Genomic DNA, 12,902 nt, shown 5'->3' on the forward strand with positions numbered 1-12,902 from the left:
CCTGGCCTTATTTCCTTCATCGATGAGGTCATAAATATCTTGGTAAGACATGACAGCTAATTTGCTGAGATCTTCTACATAGGGCCCCAGTGCTGGGTGCTCACGAACCCGGAGGTTCCCTTTGTTTTTCGGGTTCAATAGATCGCGTACCCGCTCACAGTATATCTCCATGTATGAGACCTCCACCTAATGAGAAATCCACTTGATTAATATACGTATAAATAGTTTAACTTTAAAAAATGTGAGTGTAAAATTGATAATTATTCTAACAAAAAGGAATGAAGGTATGAAAGGTGAAAAACGTATTCAAGAACTCAACTAGGTCTATATAAATAGCCTAGAACCTCCTGGGAGCCCTATTGATGAGGAAAGATGTTAACACCAAGTTATAAATAGCCGTACTGAAAAGCTTGTAAGTAGGAAATACTATTACATCACCATACTACGCCGTAGGCGCGTAGCACACGCTACGCAATTAGCAATGCTGCGCGTCACGAAATCATTAGTACTAAGTAGTTAGAAGTCGTAGAGCTTTTACATTTAAGCCTATTCATGTTTGTGCTTTAGGTTCAGGCTTATAACGAATGCGTATAAATCGACTTTCCGGAATGATTTTTGAAGTGACTTCTTTATCGGCGTTGGAAAAAAAATTACCGTCACATTTTTCGGTTACACGCCATGTCTATGATAAATAAAGGCTTCATCTAATTTAACTTTATTTAACTAATTTCTGGAGGGTTGCATTTACTACATAATTTTTCGTAAAATAAGGTTATAAATGAGTTTATTAAGGTCAGAAATATTTTGTGATCGCAATTCGAGAATACGAAGTTTACATTCAAATACGCATAAATTTTTGCGTTAGTCTTACGTTCAGACTTTTTGCAAAGCCTGATCTTGATCCTGAAAACAACATAGCCCACGTGGTCATCAATAACAATGTACTAAACTGAAATTTTGTATTATTAATTGTAAAATTAAAAGGAAGGGAAGACTATAGAACAAAAAACAACCGAATTAACGCGCGTAAACGCCCACGCCGGATATAGATACCATGGAGCTTCTTAATTTATCTAGCATAGAAAATAATGGATAGTAAAAGGTACATTACCGAATAAGTGAGGTCCTCTGACGTAGTCTGCTTTATTCGCCGGAAGAGATCTTTGCATATCTGAGGGATAATACCCTCTTGCCCGTCCTCACCACGACCCATCATTGTGTACGACTTCCCTGCCCCCGTCTGGCCGTATGCGAATATGCATATATTGTATCCTGAAAACAAATATTAAAAAAAATTGTATTAACGTAAAATTTCCTTTTACTTATAAATCCACAGACGGCTTTTGTGTAAGTTTATTGTTTGTTTCTGGTTTCCAAACAACCAGCCTTAAATGAACTCTTCATGAATTTCATAATTTAATAGATAGTATAATCATTGGATCTGATAAGTTTTATATTATATTAGATGTCACAATAAGCCGCAAAAAGTATGAACTTAGAGCACTAGAGTCATTTCTCTCTACGTGCACAAATCGTGAGAAAATCAGAATGACTTAGATCTTAAAGTAACTCGTCATTTCACAGATGGCTGATAACATCGAGATCGAGCTCATACCATCAAAAGAATGCTGCAGCATCTCTTCCCCAATATCCTTGTATACCATCACTTGGGAGGAGAAGTCGGAATCACTTGGCTAGAACAAAAAAAAATTTAACTTAAACAAAATATTTAGTAGTACTACATTATATTATTTATTTAGTAGTAGTACATAGACAACAAAATGGAAGAAAAATAAACATTACAACTGACATGAACTCAAAGTAACAAGGGCGAAAATTTGCGAAGAATTATCATGATAACAGTCCGCATTATTCTTGTCTCTGAATTGAAAGTGAACAGTTTCTCCAACCTTAAGGGCTCCTCCTCGATCAGTGTAACTGACTGACCCAAAAGCCTCATTGGTTGAGATCGAGAAGTTGGGCCTATCATTAGCGGTCGGACGTGACGTCATCGCAGTGATTGTAACGGTGCAATGTAGGTGTCGCTACAGGTGCGACTAATTTTGAGAGACGACTTCAACCATTAGGCAACTTAGTACAAATGGTAGTCTTTCAAAAGTCCACATGTGGCTCGACAAATAAAAAGTTTATTAAGCTCAATAAAACAGCTCAATTTCTATTAAGTATTAAAGATTAACCAATTGTTTTAGTGCCACAGAAAACTTTTAAATTCCCTTAAATCACAATACATAACTCTTAACTACATTAATTTTACATTACGTAGTAAAACGTCTGCCATACTTAAAAATAAAACATTAATTGAAACAGATTTATGTTAATTCTAAAATTAATCTTCAATAATTATATTCGTCGTCGTATAGTCGAGCGTCGCATAAATTTAAATAAATATGCATAATTCATGACGAATGCTAATCGCATTTATAAACTATATAATATCTTGTTTGAACAAATATTTTTGGTACCAAAAACAATAGAAGAGCTTGTTTGGTTAACCGCGGTAAAGTCATGAATCATGAATTGACGAAAAAGCGCTTCCTCGCTATGAAAAAAAAATTGAGAATAACAAATAAAAAGATGGCAAGATGATATAAGTCGATCAGCTGGCCCTACGTGGCTACGTAAAGGTAAACAACGATAAGAGTGGAACCTCTTAGAGGAGGCCTATCCAATTACAAGCTATAAAGCATAAAACCGGCTTTCGATTAATTATTAGTGTTTATAGTACTTCACATTTTATGTACTAGGATAAGTATTATACTTCAATAAAGGCTATTATTATTATAATAAACGATCAGTCTTACTGCAGCGTGTTAAATAAAGGACTGTACTCTTTGTAATATAGCGTAAATACTATACAGAGGCGAAAGAGTATTTAGTGCAAGTGCAATTAGACTTAGTTTTAGAAAATTCAATATAGCCGAGATGTTAGTCTGAAAAACGTATCATTTTGGTGAAAACCACTTTAGAAATCGATTCAGTGATTGAGTTTAGTCGTTGCGAAAATAAATAATATATTTTCGTAAATTAAAAGAAACATACTATAAAGTATATAACATTTTTTCTATTTTCTGTATATAATATTTAAAAAATAAAAAACCTAATATATTTGAACCCACCAGACATTTTCTAAAAACCTATTTCGTTTTATTACAGTGATCTAAAACTAATCACTTTCCAATACTGTGAAATCGTAATTAAAATAGAAACAGGTCAATCTTGCCACTATTTCCGCAACCACAGACAATCGAGGGAGAGGAGAGTGAAATTAATTATCAAATGGCATCGTGGTCTGTGGTTTGTTGAAGAGGGTTCAAATTGTCAATTTGAAAGCTATACTCATTTTACAGTTCTGTGCCACCGCCACGGTTAAACCTGACCTGGGTTTTATTAGAACAAAAGGGCTCTAAGGCACCAACTTGACAACCATAAAGTGTTTGTAAAACCCGTTAAAATGTTTTAGTCCATCACGATTAGTCTGGAGCTGCCAATAATCATTACAATTCCTTCTAACTGTTTTCCAACAAGGTATAATAGTAACAAAATGTGAACACTGATGGGACTGGATGCACGAAATAGGGCTCAGCTGGAGGTTCAACAGGCCAAGGTTCGACTCTATGGTAAAAAAACCTAATAATTTAAATGTGGCGTGATTATTACTTTTTTTGACTTGATTACATTTAACTATATATTAATTTAATCGTAAAAACTTAAACTGGCATTTACCGTCAAAGGAAACCTTAAAACTTATATGAAAACAACACGACCCCCACACCATAGATAACTAATCCCGTAATCCGTTTGATAAACTTAAATCCAATATGGCCGTTATGTCAAATCTACATTGAGCCCGTTGTCTCGCGTTATCTGAAATGTATTTTAACATTAAACACGAATTATTACATTCTTTATTCAGCAAACATTTTTCATTTTATTCGCGGAAATATTACAGAAATCTTAATAATGCCCGATTCAGTTAATTTTTTATAAACGTTCTCCATGACTATGAAAGTTTGTATATGACAGCCGCTAGTAGTTTTTATGTCTTACATTGTGGTAGGTCGTAAATTAGATATTGGTCATTATGTTGAGTCTTAGTAAGACATAGAGGATAAAATTAATATAATAAATTTAAAAAAAAGATTTATTATGGAATATAAGATACAGATATCACTTATTCCACGTCATTAAATTTCGCAAATTAATCAGAAGTAGCCTGTCTAGCACTAGTCCCAGGCCATTATCAACTAGATAATCGTTTACTTTATAGAAAGCCTTTTTACACAGCTTTTATTTAATGCATTTCTTCATTTTATGAAAGTATATCTGTGTAAAGGGAACATATGCGGTATCTACCTATCAATCAACCACGAAAACGTGACTCAATTGGGGCAGCCCATGATCTAAACATTTGTATTTTAAATTTAAAACAAAATCCATGTTCATAAACAAAGGACAATCAACAATGTAGGTATTATTATAATAAACGATTAGAATAGCAATAATAGTTTGATAGCACAACATCTCCGAGTATGCAAAAACAAGATTTATTTAATGGAAAAGCAACATGTCGCAACACAATTAAGTTTTCCATCTGGACGCCATTTGCTGATGAAACTCGATTCGTGGAGAGTATTGATTCCACCCACCCCTAGACGTCTGGAAGTCTGACGTATTTCTTAATAGCGAACTCTTATGAGTCAATAAATATAAATTTTAAACGAATCGCTTGCTACTAAATTATTTCTTTGTCCGCCAGCGTGAAGTCAATTTCACATATTGGATAAATTTAGTAAGCTATTAGTGAAAATTAATCAAAAATATATTGCTGTAAAAATTGGAATTGGGCTGAACCAAAACGAGTACTTTTTTAACCTTGAACTCTGAGAAAGGTTTTTACGAAGAATAGTTAAAAACATTCACAGAAACTCAGTGTTTAATTCAGAAAAACAAATAGTAGCATAGCTAAATGTTTCATATGTAGAAACTAAAAGGAAGGCTAAGTAAAAAAAATCACATTAACGCGAAACGAAGTTCGCGGGGACATAGTTTAATAAAAGTTCAATTTCAAATTGCTTTGAAATAATTGGACCTTATTTCGTCCGTTAATCGTCCTATACACATTATTTATCTCATATATAACATAAACTATGTCAATCGCCCCTGTTCAAGAGAGGCCTTTATCGAAAACAAAACAAAATTTATAGAACGAGCGGCGAAAAATAACACTTATTTACTAAAATACTTACGTTATGCGACCAATATGAGAAATCAAAGTTGAAACTTTTTGCACTCTCCTTGGAGCCCGGTGGAACCTTTGGATTCACGATTACTGTAACAAAAAACCCGTTGTTAAAAATTATTACACAATTTTCAGTGGACGTTTATAATTAGTATAAGTTAATTCATTAAGATATGACTAGCTATTTTTTTTCCTTATCACTCATTTTATACTTTGTAAGTGACAAAACAACTAGTCAATTAATTACTACATAGTTAGAACAGAATTACTTGATCACAATTGAATAATTGTCGCAGTCTTAATTATAAAATATTTAATAACTTTGTCTACAAAAATAAACATAGAAATACACAAAACACAAATCTTTTTGTAATTCCCAAAATTTCAATATAAAATGTAATTTTAATTAATAATTTTAATTTAATTAATAATAATATTATATACAGGAAAGATTGTTTGATGATTGTTTTTTTGCATTAAATAGACTCCATAAGTAGTGAATTTAATATAAATCTTTTACCATTAGAATCCTATTTTATTATTAGGCTTATTAATATTTATAAGAATATTTTGAAAGATATACGTCTAAAAATTTCGATATTGTAAGGTGTTAAATACATATACATATCGCGTACGCTGCGTAAACTATTGATAATAAACTAAAGTGATATACCAAAGTATCATATAAGACATCAATATCTACGACGAGGTGACCAGGTCTAAATAATACATTTTTAATAAAATAATTGTCCAACCTGAACTGAACGCTAGAATTTCATAAGCTTAAGTAAAACTTCACATCACGTGTAAAATTAGCGTTGATGTTTCACTACGCATTCTAGAGGTTCTTGACAGTTAAGTTTCATTACGTACCTACATTCGTTCTGCGATGAGTGTGTTTTGTTAATTCAACCGTTTCTTGTCTCGTCGTATCGACCGAGCTTTTCCTAGACGCTTTCAAAGAAACCTCTTATACTGACATATAAGAAAGTCGCTGTATAAAGAATTTCTTTTTCACATTTTGCCAAAGAATTGTGCACAGTAAAGCTCGCAAAGCTAAGGTAACGTATAACGAGGTCCGAGTTCAATTTTCTTCGAAACTAATTAAGCTTTTAATTCATAAGTGATTTCCATTGACTAGCATCAGACTTTCCATCTTCTATCATATAGTTTATTTTTTTTATAGAACAGGGGCTAAATGGGCAGGAGGCTCATCTGATATTAAGTGTATCCTCCGCCCATGGACACTCACATTGCAAGAAAGCTACTTGCAAGCAATTACGACCTTTAAAGAATTGGTACGCTCTTTCCTTGAAGTACGCTAAGTCGAATTGGTTCGGAAATACTTCAGTAGGTAACTGGTTCCACATAGTAGTGGTGCGCGGGAACTGCCTTGATTTTTTTTCTTAACACTGGCTGTGTTATTTTTACTACGAGTATCTGTGTCCGTACTGTATAACTATTCTGAATTAAATTTTACTGCAAATTTCCAATCAATATGAGACACACGACAGGAGTCATTCTTATGTACTCGTGGCGAATATTCCACGGAATCAACTTCCTTTATACATTTTAGAAATAATAATATTAAACTAGGTGACACAATACAAGTAGAGAGACAATTATTGGTGGAGAGCAATGTTGGCCTAGTGGCTTCAGCGTGCGACTCTCGAATGTCCTAGGTTCCATCTGTGCACCAATCTTCTATGTATGTGCGCATTCCTTCGAACGGTGAAGGTAAGCAAAAATACGACAGCGTGTGCATAGGAGGCTGATCACCTACTTGCCTCTTAGATTAACACATGATCACGGCCCAGACTTAAAAAGGTTGTAGCGTGTGCTGCTTTATATATTTATTGGTGGAAGTCATAATTACTCCAAAGACACAGAAAGGCAGATTAATATTTCCTTATACGCAACGGAATTTGCTCGTTTTAATTAACATAATAAAACAAGTATTAGAAACGCGGTTCCCTTGAGCGCAGTGAAACGGCACTACATCAATTCCTGTTATACTTAAAACTCGAGAGTATGTTTTACGAGTGCTGCCTTTCACGTATACTCCGCTAAATGCATATTCCAACATATTTTTATGGCAAAAATAAGGTGCAGTACAAGTTTTAAGCTCAGAATTCTTTTATTTTAAAACCTATAAGTAAACAGGAACTATTTATGGAAGAAGGAATATTCTGCGTTTTTAGGGCCAGCTATGTGGAACCAGCTGCCCACTGAAGTATTTCCAAAACATTTAGACTCGGGGTCCTTCTTAAATGGCCGGCAGCGCGCTTGCGAGCCCTCTGGCAATAAGTGTCCATAGGCGGCGGTATCACTTAACATCAGTTGAGCCCCCTGCCCGTTTGCCCCCTTTTATATAAAAAAAAAACCATATTTAGATATTTTAAATAAATTGTAAACTTATTCATATCATCATCTTTATAAAGAGTATTTCACGATACATAGCCAGTAACGATTATTTGCTAATTTTAAAGTAGATTTTAGTTAAAATCTAACAAATATTATGTTTAATTAAAACATCAAACGCATTTAAAATATTGTATTTGTAAAGTTTAGGCAACAGTATTTAATAGATAAGCTAAGTCAACATCAATTGAGGAAAACCGAGCAAGAAGCATAAAATTATCCAATCCATTGAATAAAAAGCAACCAATTAGTCGAATCCTTTTCCTAATTATACAAATGGCCGTTTTTATAACAAAAGGATCATTCACTTTGAGCTCTGACCTCACTTCCCAGGTCACAGTTTCTTTCAGCGTTCTAATTAAAATGAAGAAATATACGCGCGTTTACACTCCGTTAAAGTTAACGTTAGAATGTTTAGCAAGCATTTTAATTTAATTGATTAAAAAAAAAGTAAATTGCATTAAGATCAAGTATATTTTCAGTTATATACTAGATATCTCGTGAATGCGATGCCGATTCAAAGGTCAGAAAATATTTCGATGGACATTTGATTCCACATAGTTGCCCTCAGCAAAAAGGGAGTGAAGAAATTGTTTTACTCTTTTGTCAAAGGACTTAAAGGGTCATGTCCAAAGACTGCTGGTTCCACGTCAAAAGGTACCATAAACGCTCAAGTCTGGAACGATGGAAATCCGTATTATTGTTAGACAATGAAAGGTTCAAGATGATTTAAAACAATAATAAATTATTCTGTTACGATTATTTGACTCAAACTGAAAAACTATACAGTAATACCAAATTTATGAGTATAAACCAACCAAACCAAACCAAACAACACCTCAATTTTTATATACAAAATTAATTAATTCATATAAATGTATCTTTTACGCAAAAATCAGATACAAAATATTCATTAAGAAATATTTATCCATTATGTTTATAACAACCAAGGTCTAATTACGGTAAACTTAATATATATGTATCAAGGCGCACAAATATTTAATCAATTGCAATCCGGTTTAAAAGAACATATAATTAACAACATATCTATAAAATAAAATAAAAAAATCCATACAAATTTCTATAAAAATCGTAAGTCCAATATAAATTAACATAATAATGGTGAATGAGCGTCTAAGAAATTATTATTAATAATTAGTCACAATGCCTGTTGTAACATCGATGAGACCTACCTGCACTTTGGTAAAAAAAATTGTACATATTGTTAGCAACTAATAATTTAATTTGATAGATTATTTCCAAATAATTTCATAGCACTATGTACATTACTAACCTACTCTAAATTTTCTCACTAAGTGTATGTAATTCTTTGAGAAAAAAAGTAATCAAATCTAAATTAATCTTTATTAGTTGAATCCGTGTTTTGTCACAAGAAGTAAAAGTTTCAGACTTTTAAAACATTTCTATTAAAAATAATAAAATAAATGGTGCTCCATAAGTAATCTTTAGTTTAGGAAGTGCTCTCTTTGCTCCACAATATGGATGAGGAAATAAAATTCAGAACGTCGTAAACTTTTAAACCACAAACGGTGACCACAGACACGTTTCGCATTAGAGCTTTAGTTTATGGTTAGTTTTATGTCAAAGTTTATAGCGTCTTGTAATATACTTTTTGATAAGCTATGGATATATTTATTATTTAAGTCACAGTTAAAGGGCCATATATTTCCAAGATAAATTACGATATTAAATCAAAAAAAAAGTATATGGAATTTTTACATTATGAAATTTTATGTATTGCTAATATCACCCCTTCAAAATAAAGTATATTTTCCCTATTAACACTAATTTACCTTATAACCGTTCGGGTATAACTATGTAATATGATCTAAAAAATAAAATTGCCCGTATTTAATTTATGTTATTTGAAAAACTCTTAAAAAATCTATCAGGAAATTCTGAAAATCTAGCCTAAAACAAAACATAATACGACTAAGCCAATTAGGAGAAAATGCAGTTTCATGGATCGTTCCATTTGTTCACGTGTTATTAATCTCAACCAATTGGGTCCATAGGGACAACCGTAAAGCTCCAAATCCTTACATTACTGTGACTTTATAAGCATTATACAGCTGTACTTAGAGTCGTTTATTAAAGTATCCCTAATGGTAAATTTTCTTATTTACAAGAACTAGACCAGTCTAAGTGGTGATGAAAGGAGACAGTTGAGTACTAGTTAGCCTAGGCTGAAATATTTTTATCTTATTCACTGACGCCACACAGACACATTAAAATCTTGTTTATTAATTTTCAATCAAGTTTTACTCAAAATAATTCAAAAATATCCAATGTATTAACAATGATATTTAAGGGTTCAAGTTTGATTGTAACTGGACTAAGAAATGAATTTCAAATCAAAACAACAAGTGACGTCAATGTTTTAAGAATATGCATATTAACAATTAAGCTTGACGAACGTAATGACGTCATATCCTAGAATCTGAAAGCTCGGCCAAGCTTTTATGACAGTGAGCTTGGATTATATTATGATAACGCGTTTTTAATTTGTTAAATTAGGTGCAAATACTTGAGCTTTAAGTGCAAATACACAAGCTTTAAATTGTGGTCCAACGTCCAATGTTAAATTGAAAAAACATCCAAGTAGAAAACGGGCAAACTGAATATGAAATAAAATCTTAAAATGAAACTGTACTGATGAATCACGATATGACGATATGATATATAGAAGATTCATAAAAACATATTTTCATATAATCAAAAACATAAGTGTTATACTTGTTATCGAAGTAAAAATGTTTAATAAAACGAAGCGCGGTTACACACTAATTCTTGTCTTAGATTTGACGAAAGGAAAATATTTAGAAAAATGTTAACGAAGAAAAGGCTGTATACTCAAATTATCTTCTAAATTATGGCATGTATGCTAGCTGTTAGCCACGTAAATGGAATTATGTATCACGGAATAGTGTTATTGTAAAGCAATGCTCAACCCTGGCAATAAATACTGAAAAAACTAGTGGCACTACAACCTATTAAGGTCTGGATCTGGCCTCAGATTTCTGTATTCATGTGAAATCAATTTTTAAATCATTGCTTTTTATGTGATTTAATAACAATCTTTTTCCGTTTCAGTAAACTGCAACTCAAAATAACTTTATTTATCTAGGTAGACAAGTACACTTATGAACGTCAACAGAAAATATGTTAAATTAACTGAATCGCAAGTTACAATGCAGAGGCGATGAGAACTTGGAAAACTGATCGTGGTGTTACCAACACAGAAAACAAAAGATAACGTCAACGACCGATCAAGTAAAAGACTCATAGTCCACAAAACTGTGAGATAAGAGAGGCGCTGGACAGAAACCGGTGGAAACAGATAGTGCGCTCCAGATGCTTCGTTGATGACCACGACACTCAGACATGAGCTGCCAATTAAAGAGTAAGCTTTTTTTTCATCTAACAACAAATCAAGAATATCTTGACTAGATAGTGTTTTAATATTTAATTCCTTAAAATTATTAATATTATATAAAATTACATAAATGAGATACAACACTGCTCATATATATAATAATATATATATATATATGCAGTGTTGGCCTAGTGGCTTCAGCATGCCATTCGTAGGTTCGATCCCCGGCTGTGCACCAATGGATTTTCTTTATATGTGCGCATTTAACATTACGTTCGAGCTAATTCGGCGCGGGACTGCGTAAGCGCATTTTCAGCTCATAAAAAACGTGGCTTCAGCGTGCAACTGTTATCCCTGAGGTCGTAGGTTCGATCCCCGCCTGTGCACTAATGGACTTTTTTTCTATGTGCACATTTAACATTCTCTCGAACAGTGAAGGAAAACATCGTGTGGAACCCGGCTTGTCCTAAACCCAAAAGTTAACGTGTGTCAGGCACAGGAGGCTGATCACCTACTTGCTCATGAGATTGAATAAAGATCATGAAACAGATACAGAAATCTAAGGCCCAGACCTAAAAAGGTTGTAGCGCCATATACAGCGCTACAGCGTTACAGCGCTAGGTTAGATTAGCACCAATATTCATTGTACAGGAGAGAGTACTTTCATATACGAAAAAGCTCTGAAAATAGAAAACTATTGATTTTCCATTGTAACCGATTGTAACAACGATTACCTGTGACATTGATACTTGAAAAGATAATCTCGGTTGCTATAAACAACCTTGCATTACCTACATACACGCAACACCAAGAATTATAGTTACCATATGTCCACTGACGGGTTGAATTCGAATATATTCTGCGTTATTTTATATAAATCAAAGTAAACCTTTAACCGTCAGGAGGTTCCCATGGTACTGAAGAAAAAATATCAATATAACAAATACATAAAAACTGTATATTGTATACATAGAAACTATAAAAGATTGGAAATAAACATACAATAAACCATTAACATAAAATCAAAGGCTGTACGGAGAGACAGCCTTATTGTTAATAGGCAATTTCTACAAGCCAACTTATTAGCAGTTTAACTAATCATCACATAAATAATAGTTATACAATAAATTAGAATTTATTTCTATATTATTTTCGGTAGATACTGAACATAAAGAAATAACTTGGGTATGCTGTTAAAAAAATCTATGAGAATATTTTTCACTTGTAATAAACCTTGCTGGGTTATGTTCTAATATAATTGACGTGTAAAATTTGTAATGCCCTATACTCTTGTATAATTTTATGCAAACACATTGTTTTTTTAAATAATATAAATATAAATTTAATTTACACTTCTTGGTCTATACAGCCTACAGGTCCTACAGGCCTATTGGCAAACGATAAATCCTATATCTAAGTACTCGACTTTGCGAATTATCTGTATGCCTATTGTGTTTAGATTCTATTGATCCTGTGTGCATCTGATACTTTTCTGTTTTAATGTTATCCATCTGAAAGCTTCTTGGCTAAAGATTTTATGAAATGATGGCAATTAGGCAACGCAAATCCAAAAAAAAATATTTCCTTACGTAATTCGCAAACTTTCAGGCAAGTTTCACCGTTCTCAGACGATACACAAAGCCCTCCGTTTCCAAGAGGCCCCGTACAAAAATGGTTAACTTCGTGTTTAGCAAATTTAATTACTAATAAAAAATACTATTAATGAGAAATTATAAGAATATTTTATTCTCCTGATATAGTGAGAACTATGTTCCGGATGACTTCTGATTTGTAACACAAACAATTATATTAAACTTCAATTAC

General features: G+C 32.8%; 1 protein-coding gene across 19 annotated transcripts in view; it reads right to left on the reverse strand.

Moving 5' to 3' along the window:
* LOC123712842 (kinesin-like protein unc-104) overlaps positions 1-12,902 on the reverse strand; it is an 80,655-nt gene that overhangs the window by 27,809 nt on the left and 39,944 nt on the right. For all 19 annotated transcript variants that reach the window (XM_045666138.1, XM_045666145.1, XM_045666155.1 and 16 more), the window contains 4 exons: positions 5,268-5,350; positions 1,616-1,694; positions 1,112-1,272; positions 2-186 (listed from right to left, as the gene is read on the reverse strand). In XM_045666138.1, coding sequence (XP_045522094.1) covers positions 2-186; positions 1,112-1,272; positions 1,616-1,694; positions 5,268-5,350 — 508 coding nt within the window. The remainder of the gene's footprint in view (position 1; positions 187-1,111; positions 1,273-1,615; positions 1,695-5,267; positions 5,351-12,902) is intronic.

This window comes from Pieris brassicae, chromosome 8 (genome assembly GCF_905147105.1).
Source record: "Pieris brassicae chromosome 8, ilPieBrab1.1, whole genome shotgun sequence".
NCBI classification, from domain to species: Eukaryota; Metazoa; Arthropoda; class Insecta; order Lepidoptera; family Pieridae; genus Pieris; species Pieris brassicae.